This window comes from Dreissena polymorpha, chromosome 2 (assembly GCF_020536995.1).
Source record: "Dreissena polymorpha isolate Duluth1 chromosome 2, UMN_Dpol_1.0, whole genome shotgun sequence".
NCBI lineage: Eukaryota > Metazoa > Mollusca > Bivalvia > Myida > Dreissenidae > Dreissena > Dreissena polymorpha.
In genome coordinates, this window is record NC_068356.1 from 78,893,672 (window position 1) to 78,915,306 (window position 21,635).

At 36.6% G+C, this 21,635-nt stretch overlaps 1 protein-coding gene across 2 annotated transcripts in view; it reads left to right on the top strand.

Moving 5' to 3' along the window:
* LOC127867724 (CUGBP Elav-like family member 3-A) overlaps window positions 1-21,635 on the top strand; it is a 148,074-nt gene that overhangs the window by 121,713 nt on the left and 4,726 nt on the right. Inside the window, exons 4-12 of one of the 2 annotated variants that reach the window (XM_052409067.1) lie at window positions 12,130-12,258; window positions 15,484-15,587; window positions 15,976-16,155; window positions 16,510-16,663; window positions 17,016-17,144; window positions 17,420-17,494; window positions 17,835-17,915; window positions 18,701-18,862; window positions 19,254-19,406. In XM_052409067.1, the coding sequence (XP_052265027.1) occupies window positions 12,130-12,258; window positions 15,484-15,587; window positions 15,976-16,155; window positions 16,510-16,663; window positions 17,016-17,144; window positions 17,420-17,494; window positions 17,835-17,915; window positions 18,701-18,862; window positions 19,254-19,381 (1,142 nt within the window). In that variant the 3' untranslated portion in view covers window positions 19,382-19,406. Of the gene's footprint in view, window positions 1-12,129; window positions 12,259-15,483; window positions 15,588-15,975; window positions 16,156-16,509; window positions 16,664-17,015; window positions 17,145-17,404; window positions 17,540-17,834; window positions 17,916-18,700; window positions 18,863-19,253; window positions 19,407-21,635 lie in introns of both variants that reach the window. The other variant, XM_052409066.1, reaches the window with a different exon arrangement.

Here is a 21,635-nt window from a genome sequence, read left to right on the forward strand (position 1 = left end):
CAAGAATAAAAATATATAGAAGCCAATTTATTTTTGATACCATAACCAAAAAATGTATGTTTAAATAAAATTAAAGCCTGGCATTTTATTGTCATTTTTTATGTCTTTTAAACTCTCGTCAAACACATGTGTTCAAATTATCATCTTTCTATAAATTATGTGCAATAATTGGGCCACCATAATTATTATAAATCGTGTCTTTTAACTCTGCCGACATCGTCGCATATTCACCATCTGCCTCTTTATGTTTCTTTGCTATTCGCTTTTTGGGCGAGTCAATGTACTAATGTAGGGAACACCTGGACCCTATTTCGGCCCCTTTGTTTGCCTTTCATCGAGCTCAGCCGCTGTCATAGCTCTGAGCCAATCAGATTTGCCGCTGCCAGATGCGTGCGCACCCGTTTTCGCTCAATGGAATCATCCGCGTGAAAAACAAGCTGTGAGAGTCGCGATTACTGCTATCGGCATGCTTCAAAACGATCGTCTGCTACTGTAATAAATACAGCACGGAGGCAAATTCGGGTTCATTGTTAAGATGAACACATAGGTGTACGTGATATAATTTATTTCGATGTTGTGTCAGTGACTCTGTTGTAATAATAATTTATTAAACAACAAATTTAAAGTTGAATTGTTGAATGAAATAAAATAATTATTTATTCATAAAACTCTATTGTTATCACAGATATATAAAGAATTTGTTGATTTTTTGTTATTTTAATTTAAAATATACTGTTGTGCTGTGTGGACTGTAAACAACCAGAGGACTACGGAGACGTGTGTTTTTCGTGAAAATTTTATTATATACGTGTTGTATATAATAGCGTATTAGTGTGTTGTTATAACTTTTGTAATTGCACATTTTGGTTCTGTGAATTCACCCAATTTCTTACAACAACTACATCAACTCGACAACCATGGTTGCAGGTGATGGTGAGTGAACATTTCTGTGTTTGTTCGAAATATTTTTCAATGTTTTTGATTTCAAACTACATATATTTATGGTCGTAGATATAGCCGAGTCAATAATGTTTGCAAATCACCCGACGAGATTTCATGGGAGAAACTACAGTTACGTATTTTATATTTTGGTATTGTCGATGTATATATTTGTTTCATGTGAATGTATAAGATCGTTCGCATAAGGCCATTCTTACTCTTCATTGCATTTTAAAAGAAATTTATCATTAAAATAGTATCTGTAATTCACGTTTAATACGAATATTCTAGATTTAAAGTTAATCACCTAATTACTTTTCAAACATTAAGTTTATCAAACAATTAGTACCTACATGTTTCGTTACGTCTCTATGAAACAAATAAGTTAATTTTGCTCATAGAACATCGTTATATCTATTCGTCAGATGGCCTGGATAGTTCTAGTAAACAGGAGATCGATAAGTCAGACAATGCTGGTTTCTCCGAGAGAGTTCCATCGATGCTATTTGCATTTATTATAATATTGATTTGTATGGAAATTATATTAAAGGTCCAGTTTTCTGTGTCATAAGCAGCGTGTACTCCAACTTTCATATTATGTGCAACTATTTATTCCAACTATTTTTTATCGTAGCAAGTATTTACGTTGGAAATGCAGCGATGGCGTGGGTGGTGGGGGTGGAATTTTTAAATACTAATCGTAATACGAAAACATACATTCTGATAATTTTATAATGTTGTTGCTAAGACAGTCGTAAGTCATCATCTTATTATTTTGTATAACTCTGTTGATTATCGAGGTTTTGTTTTGAAAAGAATGAACAAACACCTTCAAAGGCCTTCTTAACCCACCGAATGCCTTAAATTATGGCAAACAATGGTCTCATTAACAAGCTTGCCAAATCGCCCCACTTTCATGTTTTGAAAGTCTAAAGGATGACGCCAAAATACAACTCCCCATGCACCGATCAGTGGTTCATTTCTTAAATCGTTGTTGGCATCGTATCGCTCGATAATTTGCTTTATCTTACAAAAAATGAACGAGTTTTCATTTTGTCTACGTTTCCACGGAATGCACTTGCCAACAAAAACGCTGCCGTCGACTTTCACTTCAGATTTACTTAATATGCTTACATGAGGCTTGATGATATGTGTATACTACGAAAATTTACATATTTTTTTAAATTTAAGCATCCAGTCTTCATGGCTTATACAAAATTGACGTTTTACGTTTAAAACGTTCTGGAAAGGTACGTTTAAATGCTTTTGTAATATTTGCTCGATGACTCATGAAAACAAAGCAAGGCGATCGCATGGTAATAGGGATAGGAATAAGAAAAACACATTTGCATTAAACGACAAGAATTTCCGGAATTCGCACATCTCAGCCTCTAAGCTTCAGCCACCGCTTAATTACCTTCGTGCATCATTTCCGTGCAGTATGTCTTTCAAGGCAAGAATCCCGGAAATACCTAGGTACGCATTAACGGAAGTCACGGATGAGAGTGTATATTTGGATAATTTCGGTTCCGGGACATGCACCTAACGTGCACGAGCTTCAGTTAATGTATTTGATGATTGCAAGCATTTATGAGTTTATCTAGTTCTGGAATAAAAACTAGGATCCATTGTTTTATGCACACGATGCTATTAAAAAACAAGCTGGGCAACATCGCTGTGTAAAGATTAATGAATAGTTGGAAAAGCGTTGGTTTGACTCGATTCCCGTACTAACACAATTTTTTCAATTTACCCGCCGCAAATTGTTAAACACGAATGGGATCACAGTTCGTTTAGTTCACGCACTTTCTTCGTTAAACCGAATGCATAGATTATAGCTGTAAAACACGAATGAGGAGTAAAAGTAGTACACTCTTTATTCTAGGTGAACCCGCTGCATAGTGCTATACACGCATGATAGAAATCTGAAAACCGAGAGTGCAGTTTTAACTCTTCGGCTTTACCATGTCCAACTGATAAGCCGACAGTAGGCTTTCCGCCCACCGTAATGAGTATCGTGTTTCTCAGCAGCCTAAATTTCGGGCTTCTGTGTGTACATGTGTGAACAATTGAAGATCCAGTTTTGCAGTTGAGGAGCTTGATGCATAGCGCAAATGTTAACGCCGTTAAACCTCTGAATGGCTTCTTGAAAAGCAATTAACTATAAGCGTTTATTTCCACGAATGATGTGTTACCCACTTATGAATGCTTCTACTACTAAAAGTTTGTAAAAAAAAGTAATGAATAGAGCCAAATGTTCATAGTATTTGACTGTATTTGTTTGTATATGGTAAAAGCACCTTACTTCACGCCTAATGGGCAATAGACTTGAAGACTCGGGTTTAAATAACCGGAGTCTAAATATTTTACCAAGGTAACATAAAAGCGTCATTTTAATAGTATGCATAAACGTTTTAAAAGTCGTCGATTGAATTCAATTTGTTCTCGTTGTCTGCGTTGAATCTTGGTGTCAGTGTTTTGGGGTCAATCGCGTGTGAACAATTCGATATTTGTGTGTCAACGATTTCGCCTAATTTCTCAAGATTGGGGCAGATCATTAAATCAGGGCCAGCTCCTTTGTCTGACCCCGTTTTCGACAAATGTTTTCATCATTCATGCTATTTAATTCACGACTTTTCGGTGGCCACGGGTTGACCCCTCGGTTTACGACAGTGGAATTCTTCTGGACCCGAGAGCTTGTAGAACTCCTTTGTTCAAGCTTGACATTTTATGCAGTACTTCACTGATGAAACGTTCTAGTTATTTATAAATTGTACACGCTTTAAAGGGATCTTTTCACGCTTTGGTAAATTGACAAAATTGAAAAAAGTTGTTTCAGATTCGCAAATTTTCGTTTTAGTTATGATATTTGTGAGGAAACAGTAATACTGAACATTTACCATGGTCTAATATAGCCATTATATGCATCTTTTGACGATTTTAAAACCTAAAAATTATAAAGCGTTGCAACGCGAAACGATTGAATAATTTGGAGAGTTCTGTTTTTGTCGTTAAATTTTGTGAAACTACGAAGATTGCTTATATAAGGTATAAAATACGTCTAATGTGTGTACTTGGCGGAATAGCTCAGTAGGTTAAAGCGTTTTTACTTCAGGACTCTGGCAGGACTCCAGGGGTCACTGGTTCGAAACCTGGTCCGGGCAATGTTCTTTTCCTTTTTTAAATTTTATTCTTGATTTTTTACTGGAGCTTTTACGATCCAATGTTTACATTTATCGATATAAAGCATTTAATGAATAAGTTAAAAAATGCCAAAATCTGTGAAAAGGCCCCTTTAAGAATACATATTGTTCTCAATGAAACGAATTATATATTTAAACGTAATACACATGAAATCAAGACCTTTCCTGCAATCTGCATGAAGAGTTAAATAGATATTTACGTTTTAAATATATATGCATAACCTACCTGCCCTATGCAACTTGTCGGTAACGATTATCTCATTACCTTTCCACACAAGAGATGCATTATCCATATACCATCACCGATCTTTAACTATATATTAACAAGAAGGTACATATCCGAGGGTAAGTGTTTTTACTCCCATAAACAACTTCGTGAAATAAGCAGAAGAGCGTTTAAAGACCATTTAAGATTAACAGATATGGACAGATAGGTGTCGACTAATCCGCAGGTAGAAGCGATATCGCTTATCGCGACACAATCGCACCTGATAAGCCTCCGCTGGGTGGTTGCGCGTTGTCGATTGATGGGAGGAAATTTGACAGAAATTGTTAGTGAAACACAGGGCTAGTGCAGGGATGATTGACATACGAGAAGTCGCATATGGAAATATATCGTGTTTGTCATAAATGCTGAGGATATGATGCTGCTTATGTAGGGATCGGGTTTGCAATGATCGGTTTATTTGTCGTCTTCTAAAATAGTTCTATTGATTCTAAAAATGGCTGAAATAACATAGAGCTAAATGAACAGTGAATATATGCGTTGTTTGTATTGTACAGTCACTTTCGCTATTGACATCCGTTATTGATGGCGAAATAAAAACATAATTTATTCAACGAACCCATACAATTGTCCAATATCCCACCATACGGTAGATTCCGCAATGCCCGATGCCTTTAAATTGCCATCCATATCATGGGTCATCCCTATCGATATGCTGTTCTGTATTCCCGGATGAGAACCAATCAATTATTCAATCTCCACGCAATCAGTCTGATGCACAACTCAAATATTACCGCGTTTCAGTAAGGCAATAAATGGATAAGGATTTGTAAACAATACCTTTTGTTGATGGAACTTTGGCCTGCAAATGTTTCAAATGATTGTCTTTTTCAATAATCGCCATTATCGAGATTCTGTGTACTATTAGACACTATTTCAAACTTTGTGCCGATAAGTGTTTTATCTCAATACCTCAACAACAACAAAAAACGGAATTAATTGGCATCGGGCGTATTTAAAAAAAGTTACAATATCTTCACCATAATTCGTTCTTAATTTAAGGCAAAAATAGTTATTTCTGTAGTCATGATTTTCGACAATTGTTAAAATCACCTAAGGCTCTTTGGCAAACGCTTTTTACACATGTACACGCGGGCGCCTTTGTATTGACTGTTTGATCAAGGTCAACCTAAAACTCGCTACCTGAGTTGTATGAAATCAAATGTAATTTTAACAGATCTGATTTTTTTCGCGACTTGAACAAAGCAAAGGAAATGTCGCATTTAAAACCCCGGTTCAGTGATTTGAATAGGATTAAAGTAACGACTTTCATGAAGATAGTGTAGTATATACAGAAGGTCGTGTTTACAAAAATGGCAAATGTTTATACCATATCCTGGGTAATTTAAACCAATTTGTGCACATTCAATTCGCTTGTTATCAGACGTTTATGTATTTGAACACACGTCGCCTATAGGTGCAGTTGTAAAACTTTTGGCGGGATTTTGTGACAGATGTAAATAGAAAGCAGACGACACATCGTCTACAGGGAAAAACTACCTTCTGTATTGTTTAGTATGTAAATTCGATTAAGCGGAGAATGCTGTCTAAATTAAGCGAGAGAAGTGTATTTAAAACACCAACTACTCATCAGGTACAAATACAAACAGAATAACTGTGAACTGTTTAAACCAACTCCTTAAATATATTTAATTGACTATTAAATCAAATATCAAACAAAACGATTCAAGCGAAAGTCATTCATGTAAAAAAAAACATTATCTGGTTTTATAAAATAACGTCATATTTTAAGTTTTCGAGTTAAATAGTTGAAGATAATTAGCTGTATGAATCATTAGAATCATGCAAGAACTCTGGTTCGAAATGCAGACGACCTCTGTCAAACTGTGTGTATCTGCCTTGCAAGATGTTACATAACCTCTACCCTAAGCGCGCAGTTTCGAATTCCCTTACTGCTTTACTTGTGTGCTGATTATTAATTTATTACGCATTTCGAGGGGCATGCGCGGTTGACAGATGCCCCTTTTACATATTTAATTTATAATTAGACTATGAATTACTATTTTCTTTGTCGGATCATAATCAGTCATCCGAGCATATAGCATTTCGAACGTTAGTCGAAATACTCCGGTTAACACATTGAACAAAGCAGAGCAGCCGAAATTTCGCATCTGTCACCAAAGATGTACATATGCAACCATCTTTTCAATCTCAAAAGCGCTTTGTGTGGTTTTATAAATTGCAACACATGTTCGTTCGCTACACAATATTTTACTATTTGAATCAAAATCTCCGCACGAATAAGAGATATGAAAAGTTTTTTTACGGCCTCGCAATATACGGCAATATAGACATTTTCACATATGAAAATTTATTGGAAGAACAAAAGTAACAAATTATACTGAGGTGTATAAAGTTTATATGTAACGTTGACGAACCTTATACTGTAAGCCCCAGGGACATTATTTTATTGACTTCTTTGTCCGTCCAATTGAATATCCATCGATGCGTGTCCAATTACGTCAAATTCACGTGACAACAAACATTACTATTGATTTCACAACAGATACGTCTATTGTAAAGTTGATCAATTTAAGATAACATTTCGAAACTTGTTTCGTTAATGCTTGAAATATTATTATATTTTTTACTGAATAACGATTGTCCGCGCAAACTATTGGGCGATACGTGTGTCGTTAAATACATTATAGTTAATGATGTATTTACAACCAGATCAACGCTTTCCGACTTGCAATTAAAATGCGTGTTAATTGCATTAATGCTCCTCGTTTTCTCTTTCATAACAATTGTGGTTTATATATAAAAGCCAAGATTTATTTAATTTTTAATTTAAAGTCGCGACGCATTCTAGACTGCTATGGACCGACAGTACAATATAAACACCTCACTCCATACATTATCAAGCTGAAGATGTTCATGTGAACTAGGACTAGGTCTAAAGACAAAATACATAAATTTGGGTTCCAGGTGTAATTTTATCGTGAAATCCTTAGCACGTGTTGACATACAAATGACAGGGGCTTATTTTTGCCCACTGAGTTCGGGTCCTTTGTTGTTACCGTTCTCGCACATGAGCGCTTAAAATACGGTTTAGCATTAATGACAGATGAATAATTGGTGTAGCTTTAATATCTCTGTACTAAAATCTTTTGAGTTTTGTTGTAATATTTTCTAGATATAATCACTACGCCATCGTCGTAATCATCACCAACCACAATAGCAGCATCGCCATCACAACATCATGAGGAGATTTATCATCGTCGGTCATTATCATCATCATCATAAACAACAACACACAAATTACATAATAATCACCTCCTATACTTGCACCGAAATTATTCTGCCCATCTGGAATGTAAGCCTTTTAAGCAACAATATTGATAAATCATAACAACTGTCTTCACATTTGTCGAAACAATTTAGACGCTATATATTCAAATTATCAAATTCACTGAAACCTAAACGAACCATTTAACAAGGTAGATCACTTCCCGTCTTCAGGCTCGCGCCTGTTTCCCGCCGTTCGGCGAACACATAAACCATTGTTAACGAGCAATTAGGGAGTCGTTTTCATCGAGGAAAGCAGACGCAAGACGCGCGCTTTCCTGAAATTCACGGGGACTTCTTGAACCGACAGGTGATGCCTCTTAAGACAGTTTGGGAAAGTGCCCCATCTTACCTTTTATACATCCGTGACTATTCTCTCCCATATGTGGGTCAATGAAATGGCAATTACCTTCAGCGATATATATTGATCTAATGTATCTAAGAACTTGTTTGCACTTTATCAATACCAACAGCAGCATCAGCATCGACGTCATCGTCATTTATCATCATCATAAACAAACATCATATTCACCATCGTTATTATTATTATTAATATTATTATTATTATCATTATCAAAAACATAATCTTTATCATAGTTATCAATATTATCATCATTATAATAATCATCGTACAACCATCTTCTTCATCACTATTTAATAGCATTTTGCATATTTCATTCATACCAACAGAACAACAACATATTCTGAAATAAATATTATTTTATTTTACCAAGAAGTCCTATCCATTCATTTTTCGTTCAAAATGAATGAACTAGGAAAATAATAATACAATTATAGCTTTCAATGTGGCATGAACACTTCGTTCAATCCATCAGTCTTACATGAGTCGTTAATTATAAAGCCATGTTCATAGAGCCACAGAGTTTTGTGGAATTCATTAACCATCGAGTACTTACTCTCCAAAACAACGGGTTTCGATTTCCTTCTTTAAACACACTAAATGTCGTTTGAAGTAGGCGCTTGTTAATCAACCTGTGCTTAATTAACTTTCGTTCGTATAATTAACAACACGCGATACCTGGTAAATAAAACTGCGTGCAAGCTGTACCCGCAGATTGAACAGGTATATAGGCACAGTGCGAAGACTGAAGCGAGGGCTGATTGGCTCAGATTTCTATGAAGCGCATAATAAATGAGCTCTTTTATGTCCCTTAATGGCAGAGACATCCCTCTTTTGGAATATTGCTGACGAGTGAAGACCCACTCTTGATTTTATTTGATAATTATATTTATATAAAATCGAAGGCATGTTTGAGTCATAAGTCGTGGTTAAGTCAATTATTTAGTTCGAATTAAATTCCTTATTAATGTTGGATGAAATGTTCAGACTCACTGTCAGCCAGGAAAGACACTATTCGGCGATATTAAACTGATATGAACTTTCGTGTCCCCCCCCCCCCCCAAAAAAAAAAATGTTCTCATGTTTGTACCTTTTCAAAACACTGCAATTTCGAGGTCTCCAAAAGATCGCAACAGTATAAAAAAAACTATCCGACATCCCACCGATGCCATATCTTTTCCGTTTGTAGGTTGAACATATAATTGACAAACTCTTCGTAGAAACTTGTTCATATAATCACGTGTTAACAGCCTATAACAATTCGGGGCAAGATTCCTCGGATATTAGATCTGCAGAAAGACAGAATAACAGAGCCAAAAGTCTGGAGCGACTCAGTTTGCCTCTGCGTTCTTACTTTCGTTATTTTATGCTCCATTTGTAATGAGAAAGACGTTGAACAGGGTGAGCACTTAGTTGCTATAATTAGAACGGGCAAAAATGCAATTTTCTGAGACTGAACCAAAGGGCTTCTGGCATTCAATTTTCCACTTGACGAATGGGAAATATAAACATATAGGCGTATGGTCTGCTCTTCAACAAATAAATTGCCGGTATTCATTTTTTGTTATGAGGAACAGACCGATTCCGTTGACGATAACTGGAAAACTATGCACCAAATTTACATGGAGACTAATCATTCTATAGATATAGAAATTTATATACATTTGATAATACATAGAAATTTATATACATTTGATAATACATAGGCTCTTTTATGGTAAATAAGAATCTGTTTTATGGTTCGTATGTTATGATGGACACTTATCGATGATAAATTGCGTTTTTGACGTACTTTGTTATGATGAAAACAAAATGCATTGACCGAAGATGTGAAATTAAGGATCACTATTTGAGTTGTAGCTATTTATGTCCATTTCCCATTTGCCTGTATGCTTAAGATAAAGACTAACGACGCCAATAAACTGTCTTAGTGGTTGACGGCGTGTCTTTGCACACATGGTACTGCCATTGTTTTTGCTATTTTTTTGCACGGCTTCCATATGACAGGTTTATGCAGTTAAGTCGCCACCATGTGTTTGCGATTTTCCGCATCAATTTGTTCACAGTTACACTTCCGTAAGGCCCGCCACGTGCAGATAATTTATTAAATTACCGTAAGATAAACTTTTAGCATCGCAAGACTAAATTGTTGATAGTGAACCTGTATTTATGGTTGTTTGAAGGACCATTTCATGATACCGTTTATTTCGTTGCTATGGACGTTTGATGCGATTGCGTTACTAAGGGTGCCGAAGTTGGGTGTGGTAAGATTGAAAGCGTGTGCTTGGGTATCGAATTGAAATTCAACGTTTGTAGCGCTGTTGCATGCTGTGGTCTTTGTTTATTACCCGTTGACAAACCTGTATAAGATATACTTTCGTTGTTCTTCTTCATCTCTGGTTCTCTGAATTTCAAAGCTTTACAAAAACAACAATTAGTTAACTGTATAACTTTTTATGTTTTTACCTTCATATTAACCTATGTTTTGGTACTTCAATGTCTTGGTAGCATGCTTTCTAATTCTAAAGAATTGCAATCATCGAACAATACTTCCACAGTGCTCTCATTGTAACCAATCCACCTTGCGCCAGCCATATAAGGGTTAAAAATAAGATATAAATTATATGTATACAATTCTCAGGATGTCGTTTTTTTCAATGTGCCATCGGAAAATCGATTTCTAATCAGCAATCTATCCTGTTTTGTGTTGAATCATTCATAGCCAACGTAATTTTCAATCAGAGATCAGTGTTCAGATTATGGAAGCTGCCTTTAATAATATATTACCGATAACCTTTGAATGGAACCCAGTAAATTGTTTCCTATATTTATCGCTTTTGGAAATTATTACGATTTTCTGATTTGAATTGTATAATTAATAAACATACTTACCATAGTTTGAACTAAATAAGCTTCGGTAGTTTTACAGCTGTTATTTTAATGGAATTCACTTGTTTAGTGAGCTTTTATAATTGTTACTCATCAGTCACAAACACACAACAATCACCAGTTTCGCCGCTGTTGAAAATTTATGTGCAATAGCTTTCAATCCACGTCCATTTGTAGACAGCCAACTCCCATTCGGAGTATCCGGATCATTAATATCCAAATTCGTGTTTACAAACGCATAAATAACTTGCTTTTGGCCTGTTTTGTTCGTTTTAAGTAATTCTGCAAACTCATTAAATGCTTTCCAAGTTCTAATCGAAATTTATTAGCAGATATAACATGAAATCGATTTTCGTTTCTCCAGAAATTATTCCTCTGCCTCAAAAGCTCTTCAGTGGCAACTGTTGCTGAATATTGATTTTCTTAAGAGAGTATTTTCAATTGTCTTGAAGTAAAACAGGAAAATAAAGAAATGTATTTAAATATTTAAGTAAAACGTAAACGAGATGGTATAATTCGTAAATGTATAACGAGTAAGCATGACCTACGATTAGATTTATAAATATATAATCATCTAGCACAACTCGTTTCAACCCGCGCTAAATATGATTCCCGCCCCACCCTAAGACAACCATAGTCAACTGGTAAGCCGAGCGCGGTCACCACATGGCTTACTACACTAACATGCCACCTTTTGTATCCAGCAAATAATAAACATTTTAGTCCCTTCTGTCTGTTTCCAATTTATACCTGTCTAACGCATAGTTCCATTGATTTCTTCCACCATCGCTCAAGCGTTTCTTTTGATCACGTTTCATCATTTGTAATGATAGAAACTTAATTGCTTTTTCAAACATGACGTTCTTTTATGAAAAAAATGCAAGACTCCATTTGATTCGTGAATAATATCCGGTAAGAACGGAACAGAACTTATGGCAATTAAATTTACAAAATATTAAAATAGTGTCCCTTGACGCCATAAGGCCCGGCCAGTGAATATGCAAAGATTGCCGGTTGGTCATTCTTGCTTAGATGAATCGATCATCATTGACAAAATCACCATTTTTTATTTTTAATTGTCATATCATACATGTAACACACTGGATTTAAAATTTACATGTTCACGTCAATTCTATTTTTAGAAGACCGGAAGTTGTTCGTGGGCATGCTCAACAAGCAGCAGACGGAGGATGATATCAAACATTTGTTCACCCCCTTTGGCCAAGTTGAGGAGCTCACCATACTTCGAGATCAGAATGGAAACAGCAAAGGTAGGTCTTACATACAGACCTAGATGACAATACATTCCTAGTTTGGTACAAAAAGAGAGAAAAATCGTTAACTTATTTTTTTTAATCTTTTGCCGTAAAGACTGTCTTACTATAAACGTTATTGTTGGCTTGCCATGCTCCACCTAGATATCATAATCGGAACGTCTAAAATTCCTTAACAAAGGGCGTTGCATTGGTGCATGAGATCTGTTATCCAAGCAGTTTTCTGTCCTAATACATTTATTATCCGAATATGTTGATGATACGAATATCTAGTCAATTACTTTAGTGATGCTCTTATTGAATATTCTTAGAACAAATGTAAACAAAACAATTTGTAATAAATTAAAATCTTTAATATTATTATCTAACTAATACAAATCACGAAACGAAATAATACGGACGCATAGTATACAGTTTCACCTTGCTTACCGTATTTCTTAAAAGTAAGAAGAAGGGCAATCGGACAATGCACGCTGCTTATGAACTGTTAATTATCGGTCACACAATAAAAATACCGTCTCGAGGGCACCAATTACTTCGTCATATGACATAGTTAGCGCCTATGAGTGTTTTCTTTTGTTTCTTGTGTTCTTGAAGAAACGCTTCTTGGGCCGGGTAATAACGGGGATGAGACAAGTAATTACATTGCTCGACGGCTCGTATGTTACGTGAGTCCATTCGATGCCGACACGTTACAATTTAGAGGCAAAATATCGGTCTTCAAAATAAAACTCGCTAAATTAGTGTGTATTTCTTAGATATAGATCATGTATTCAGCGTTTGCTAAATGACACAGTTAGGATCTTTCGACACCAAGATTAATGTGTGTTGAAAAAGTAGCAAATCGTGTCACACTTCATTTATATGTTTGCAAACAACCAGAAAAAGTAATTGTTAATGACTTAGTTGAAGTTCAGAGTTGTATAGGCGCTCTTTGCAAATTGACTGCATAACATCCAACCAATTTAACCTGTTGCTGTTGGAAACATGCAGAATTCCTAGCGTGACTTTTACATTTCAAAGAATTACGTCATTTGTTAGCAAGTATGATTCATTAGACTTGAACGAGAACGGTATTGATTGGGAAAATATAAGGGAATGTCTCCAGTATGAAAATTTAGGATGCCAGTAAATACTATTGCCCACACATGTTCGATTTCCGCTTCTGAAGCTATTAATCCTACTGTTCGAAGTTTTAATTAAAACACTGAAACATGTGATGTATGTGTGATTCATCTGCGAAGCCGTTATTTAAGGGCGATTTCAAATGGTGATTCAGAATCCAGTTATCCGGTGGCACCTTGTAGCTTTGAATTCTTGCACAGTCGCCTGCAAGAAAAGTTGATAGAAACAGAAATAATCGATTATGCCAATGATTCGCGGCCAAGTGAAAGGAGCACGGATTCAGTTCCAGATTGCTTGATTGTCATTATTTGTGACCGATAACGAATGGAAATGTTGTCTCCGCATAACACAAAGGCCGGTTTAAAATGCTGATCAATACTGCACAAAGACAGACTGATATCTAATGGCTTGATTCAGAATCGATCCGACGTTTTCCGAGGATTCCTATGGGAAAATTGGCGAGAATCTGCAACAGGCGTGTGAAGTGTATGGAATCATGAACTGCCTTAAACTGCTTTACGCGGGTTGGTAGGGGGGGAGGGGGGGGATGTGTCGGTATTATGAACCAGACAACGTCTAAACTGCCATAGTGTGCTTAGATTAACATGAGTCTTTGGACAATTTCAAGTCCACAATCAGATGATACTGAAAATCCTTGCTTAAACTAACTTAAGAAGCCATGAACAGATGAAAAATACGTCACTGATATATTATATGTGTGTCATTTTAAGCAAGAGCCGACTTTCAGGGCACACCTCGTTGTCTGTATCAGTGGTCAGTGTTCTGCGGGCAAGGGGATACACGACATTCCCTAATTGGGTACGATATTCATGCTAGGTACATATTGGCATAACTAAATTAATTTTGTATTCGCATGGAAATTCGGTGAGCGCAATGGCGACGTCCAACAAGACTTAAGTATACTCGAAATATATGGAAGAACGAGACATGAAATCAAAACATGGTCACTTAATCAACTTCATTTTCCATTAATTGGTTAAATAGTCAACATCTTGCCATCAATAACACGCTAAATAACGTTCACAATAAAACAAACGCCATCAGTCACAATTTTGTTACCTCGTTATTGAAAGAGTCAGAAAACATCAAAATACATGTTCATTCAATTCTGAATGCTGCCATATTTGGTAAAGAAATTAATAGCAACATGGTTGTGATGGCGCAAAAAAATCTTTAGAAATGCGACACAATTGGTTACTTGAAGATTAATAGCAATATGGTTGTGATGGGGTAACACAATACTATAGAAATGCGGAAGAAATGTTTCCATAAAGCTCTCATGTCATAGAACCCGTAGACGTTATTGATTGGCTGGAAATATGGAATCTGGCTGATAAAACGCATCAGATTGTCCACAAAGACGTTGCCCACGACTTCGATCGGGAGACTTTAAAGATAAACCTCTCGTGAGCCTTATACGGAGCCACGCGTTTTCTTTTTATGGCGTGGTTTCGTATTACTTTATCCATCCATATTAAACGACGCGCGAATCAATATTTCGTATTCGCTATCGAACCAGAGGCATTTTTCTTTGCCATGGATTCCAAGCAGAATTAGATTCCAAGGCAGAGAGTTAGCTTGGACTTATGCAAATAAGACAAGTTCGCCTTAAGTCAGATTCATGTGCCTGGAACGTTCACAAAGGCTTGAATGATGTTTTATGTCGTCGTTTCTACGAAGTCTAGGAAGTGTAATTTATTACTTTAATAAAACCACATGCGTCGCATGGAATGCAATTGTGGGTCCGTAATAAAGCGAGTATGCACGACCTTATCAATTTCTTTTCTAAATTGATACAATGTTGATGAAAATGAACTTAAGAAAGTTGAATTGTTTTGCCAATAATTTTCTACTGTACATCAGAAAACCCTGTTCAAATTCGTTAATACGACACATACACACATTTTTGGTTCTACTACAAAACTAGAAAACGTGTCGGTGTCGGCGTTAACTTGCTAGTAACTAGTATCAATTTCACCGAAGAACACTATTTGAATGATGGTTTCATATACTGTTATACAGATTGATAATTAATTGTATATATAGTGCATGTGTTAATGTTGCTGTTGTTTGCAGGTTGCGCGTTCGTCAAGTACTCGAACCACTCAGAGGCGCAGGCGGCCATCAACAATCTCCATGGCAGCCAGACCATGCCGGTACGTGCGCACCTACACACCAGGGTGCGATTATTTCCTCCTTTTGTTCAACGATTTGCTTCTTTTTCCACCTTTTAAGTACGTCTGCGTCATGTTCAAGACTTGTTTGGTCACACACGGTTGTTAAATTCTTAGGTGTGCTCATGTTAAATACCCAATAAGTTCAATACGGACACAATAAAAAGCGCCAAACAGTCCCAATCCGGAGCGTAGCAGAGTATTTAAATATAGATTAATAACAGTATTCATTACATTAACTCCGTGCTCATTTCGCGCCAGCTTGTTTTAATTTAAAATCATGCCAAGGAGTTTATTTGAACGAGAAAATTGCTATGGATATGAGAGTCTATTAAATCTCAACATTTAGCAAAAACATAATAATTTCTAAATTTTATCCCCATTCGTGTTCCAGGGCGCCTCTTCTAGCCTCGTGGTCAAGTTCGCCGACACGGAAAAGGAGCGACAGCTGCGCCGGATGCAGCAGATGGCACAGTCCGTGGGCATTCTGAATCCACTGGCGCTTTCGCAGATAGGAAGCAGTGGCTATGGCGTTTACACATCGCCTCGCGACCTCCAGGTTTACCCCGAAGCGGTGATTATTAACGTAGAATTAGATTTAACGAAAGATAAAATGTATCATGATTATTGTGTTTTCAACACTATTGTTTGTTTTATTAATATCGTTGCTCACTGATGAATACTATCATTGTTACCTACACAAACAACATCACACACCGAAATCACAGTAGCGTCAGATTCTAGTTTCAAATGAATAATAATAAAAAATATATTTAAATTCAAGTAACAATCAAAATAATTGTCGCATCAATAGAGCTTTTCTTCCAATTAACAACGTTGAAGGATACATGGGAAACGAGTAATTTGCTTTGCATTGAATAAATTCGTGTTGGACAAAATCCTCAACAGCCTCGTTTTTATTCCACAGCTCATGCAGCAGCAGGCACTCATGGCGGCAAGTCAAGGTCATTACTTGACCCCGGTGACCTTGGCACAGATTCCGCAGGCGGTCGCCGCCCTTGCCGCTCCCAACGGCATCTCCACGGCGACCATGACCCCGACCACCGCCTCTCTGGCTAATGGTTAGTGCACATTCCGTGCGAATTTCTCTTCAGACATATTTGAAAATTGACATTTTTCAATGTGTTTAACAAATTATATAGAAAAGATTAAATCATAACTTTGTGTTTTTGCAATTGTGAAATTACGGAAAGAGCGACTAAATGTAACGTTCACAAAGTTGTTTTATGTATACTTTTTCGCATGTATTTTTTATCGATGGGCAATATTTTCCAAGTTTTTGACATTGTTAATTATCGAATTCGGCTCTAATAACACAGATTGGCAACATGTAAAATTCTATGTGTTATTATAAGTAATATATTATTTCACTTGGCGTTAACTATTAACATTCAATGTTTAATGCATATTCAGGTACTGCCTCCACCCCGATCAGCAGCGCTCCCCCTAGCGTTCTTTCTCCGACCCCCATGGCAGGATTCGCACTGCAAACGAACGGTCAAGCGCACGAGATATACGCGAACGGCATTCCAGCTTACACAGGTATTGACGATGTCACGTGTTTGAAATGTGGATTAAATATAATAAATAACGAATAATTAAAGAAAACAGATTTATATCCCAACGATTTTATCTAGAATATATCTAATGTGGTTGTAAAAAACTGTAAATGTGTATTGCTTTCTATAAAGCCGTAAATAGTGTGTTTCTTTACAAAGGGATCCAATTATTTTAGGAACTTCAAGATCTACTTTTTCTGGCTTTCCTAGCCTAAGAACCGATATCTAACTTGATTGTAGCAGATTATCTACTTGCAGCGCAAACTATAGCTAACGGCGACCCTACCCAGATTTACACGGCAGTTACCCCGTACGGAATAAGTGAATACCTGAGTACGTATTGCACTCCGATGTCTCCATTTCGACATTGCGAACAAAGTATATATACCAGTATTTTAAATTTGTATTCACCGTTTTTAAGTTGGTTAATGTGTCAGCTTCTCTATAAATATGTACAAATGTCTGTCGGTTGTGCTGTCTGATTGTATTCGTGTTAAAATGTGTTTTTGATTTGCACGTAAATTTACATATAATTCGTTTCTCAATGTGCGAAGAATCGTCGCAAGATCACGTAAAAATCGTTGGCATCCAAGCGCGGTAATTTGTTGCTTTCACATGTCCTGTTATGTTTAGTTTTGTCTAATGCCTTTACGCGTTCTGGTTGTCTCTTCAGCTGCCTACCCCGCCGCGTTCAATCCCATCCAACAAGCGCTGCTACAGAACGCAGCCTTAATGCCTACTGCACAGAAAGAAGGTAAGATTTATTACTTCGCGTCGTTGTTGGTACGCTATAGACATGGGTTTTAGTAACCCATTGGCGAACTCCATGCGTTTTAGTAAGTCATTGGCGAACTCCATGCGTTATCATAGATGTTATGTGTACGCTCTTTGACCTAGGCCTAGGGGCATTTTCGACGAAAGATCTTGGTGCAAAAGAAAACGGCCGTTTATTCATTCAAACGATGGTACAAACGGAGTCAAAACGGCTGCACAGTCCACACCATGTCTGTGTATCTTTTACACAGCGTTTGTTGTTTTGAACCAATCTTATTATCGTTCAAACTGTTTATTTTTGTATCATATTGATCGTGTTATTTAATTGTTGTAGCAAATGAACTTATAAAGGTATGATTTAGCGTCTTATTGTTTACAAAGACACAGTTTAACATAATGAAATACAACTACGACTTTTGGGCTGATCCAGCAAAGTTGGTACCCATAGTGACATTATGTATGTGTTTTCAAATTGTGTGGGCCCCCAGAGGGCGTATACAAGAGGGTGGGAATCTTTCTTTTAATTCTGATCCCACAAAGACACATGTCCCCAGAAAGTCGAGTCAATAAGCCTCTACGATATAATAACATGCTAGATTTGAATGACATACAATGCCATGACATGGATGACATAGCCGTGTATATCAATATCGTTATGGTTAATAATTCTACTTAGTCATAAGACGACTTATTAGAGATATGTTGTACGTTGTCATGCGTGTGTGTGTGTGAGTGTATACAGGACGATGAAAATCTTACTTGTAGTTCTGATGCCCTCTACAGGCCCTGACGGGTGCAATCTCTTCATTTACCACCTCCCTCAGGAGTTTGGAGACGCCGAGCTTGCGCAGATGTTCATGCCCTTTGGAAATGTTATCAGCGCTAAAGTGTACGTGGACAGGGCCACGAACCAGAGCAAATGCTTCGGTGAGTTACGTGTTGGTTGGTTATAAGCTTTGTATAACGAAACAGTTTATCAGAAAACGGTTCTTAAAAATGATTGAAGAGCGTTCTTTTTAAGTTCTAAATGAGACAAACATAACATGTGCCATTTGTATTTAACATTTAATACCTGCTGTTTAAATAAGATACCTTCCTTCGCATCTGGGTGAGATTGTTTTCTTTATGCATTAGTGTTAAGTGCATAGTAAGCGTGTGTTACATACTCAAATTGAGCTAAAATTACACGCTTGCTTGCTGTTGCACTGTTACGTTCCGGTCGCCAGATATATCAAGAGTTATTGAAACCCGTAAGAAGAAGTTGGTATTTTATGGTTTCAATAAATGTTAAACAAACGCATTTAATTTCTCTCCACAGGGTTCGTGAGTTTCGACAACCCCGCTTGTGCCCAAGCGGCTATTCAAGCCATGAATGGGTTTCAGATCGGGATGAAGCGACTCAAGGTGCAACTGAAGCGCCCGAAGGACGCCTCAAAGCCCTATTAGCCGCCTCGTGAGGGGAAATGTTCTGGTATGCGAGTTTTTGTTTGTGTACGTTTTTATATGGGTTTTGGAGATTTAGGATTAATACAGTTGTGTGTGAGCTTTGCAAATGTTGGACGATTAAAAATTGTGTTTTCAAATTAAAAAAAATATCGACGGAGAATCATGTTTTCATTCGTATATTAACACAAAAATATCTTATACAGTAGCGCAGTCAGAGATTTTTTTAAGCGCGATGTGTTTCAAGGCAGTTGTATTATGGCAACGGAATAAAGTGTTTATACAATATTTTGTTTATAATTAGCTGATATTATTCATAGAAAATGGTACATTTATTAAAATATACATGGTTGCTACTTAATGGGAGGCCATGACCTAATAGGCATTTATAGGCTTGGAAATAATACTGACTTATTTAAACGATCAATATTTGTTAACTACTACGGGGGTTGTCTCTTTGTTTTGATCGGATGTATAGGTTTCGGACTTAAAAATAAAAAGAAGGTGATAGTTTGCGTGTCTAAATTAATATGTTTACTAGAATAGCTTTTAGGGTGTCAACCACTTGACCATGTGATATTATGTCATTATAGCCACGCCCCTCGGCAAATGAGATCGCTGATATGCGATCTCGGGGTCTTAGCAACCATTACCATGGTAACACGAACTACCTAGTAAGTGAACGTGGTTGATGGCTGGTGTTGTTTAGTCGTGCTGCGAGGACGATATTGTTCTAATTGTGTAGAGTTTATTTTCACGTCTCGAGTGCCAGGGTGATTGTTTCCAATGTAGGGACAACGATTGACTTTATGCATGTAGGGACAGATAAATCGCTCAGAATGAACTCCCCTGTATATGATAATCGATATTCAGGGGAGACCACTCTCGGGGAGTTTGCCATAAGGTACGGACTAAAGCATCTTCTGACGCACTTAATCGTCGGCTTCTATGCACTATATTTTCGATGACTGGAAACTAAACTACAGGAACTAAATTGTTTTTCATGCATAATCGTGGACTCTTTAAACACATTGCCGATAAATGCGATTTCATAACATTAAAAACGTAAATAATGAAATATTCTTATTTAAAGCATATTTCTAGACATTCCTATGCAACTAAATGTGTTTTGCGATTGAAATAATTACTCAAAACATCCAAAAAGACAAACAACCAGAACAAAATTTCAATCATGTCAATCGATTTCCGCACATTTGTTTTTATACGCTTCCATGGTTTTTCTAATTAATATCTAGTAACGTGATATGGTGGTTTTGATTTTGGATTGAACGATTGACTTTGAGATGTCGTTTTGTAATTATTGTACAATATATTATTTACATTCTCGGAGATTTTGCTACCTGTCATCTTATTGTGCACCCCTTCAAGCGGCCATAAATATACAGGCCTAGGCGTTATAGTGTGACGTCACTCTTTTTGTGACGTTATCAGACACTTAAAAATCCAGGTTTTCCTCGATTATCATCAATTTATTATGCATTATATCCGTTCTTAATTAATTTGGCTATTTGTGCTACGTTTAAGGTCACTATTTAACGAGTCAATACAAGGCATTGGATTCGAATAAAAAATCAATTACCAAAAACACCGGAAGGTGGAAAAAAAGTTCTATGCATGGACACATATTACAAATTTATTGCGCATTACGTAATACATAGCGCTTAATCAATTTATAATATTTGTCCATGTTTCTACATGTTTTTTTCCACCTTTCGGTGCTTTTTTGTCATGGATTTTGTATTCGAAGCCAATTCCATGTGTTATAATTATTGTATTTATTTTATTTCTAAAAGAAATTTTAAGTTTGTAAATTGCAACTCAAATCATGTTTGTTGTTTGTATTTTTTGATAATCGATGTCAACTTGATGATAACTTATCCAAGTGTTCAAGTAATTGTTTGGTTTTGATTTTCCTTGTTTTGAACGATTTTTTCTCGGACAGTGAATTATGAGATGTAAGGTGGGTAACTTCGGATTGTCGATTTTAAAAGAACGACAACTCAATTAATGCCTATTTTGAATTACATCCCTTTCCTTATCCAGCCACGCAACGGACATAATAAATTATTAAGTATCTACAAATCTTAAATCCGATCCTTTTTGAGACAAACAATTCACTCCCATTGTGTACATGTGTTATTTTTACTACACCGCGTCTGCTACTAACTCGTATGACGCGCATGTACCTGAACCACTAACAACATCTCTGACTCTCAGCAAACGCCATCACTTCCGC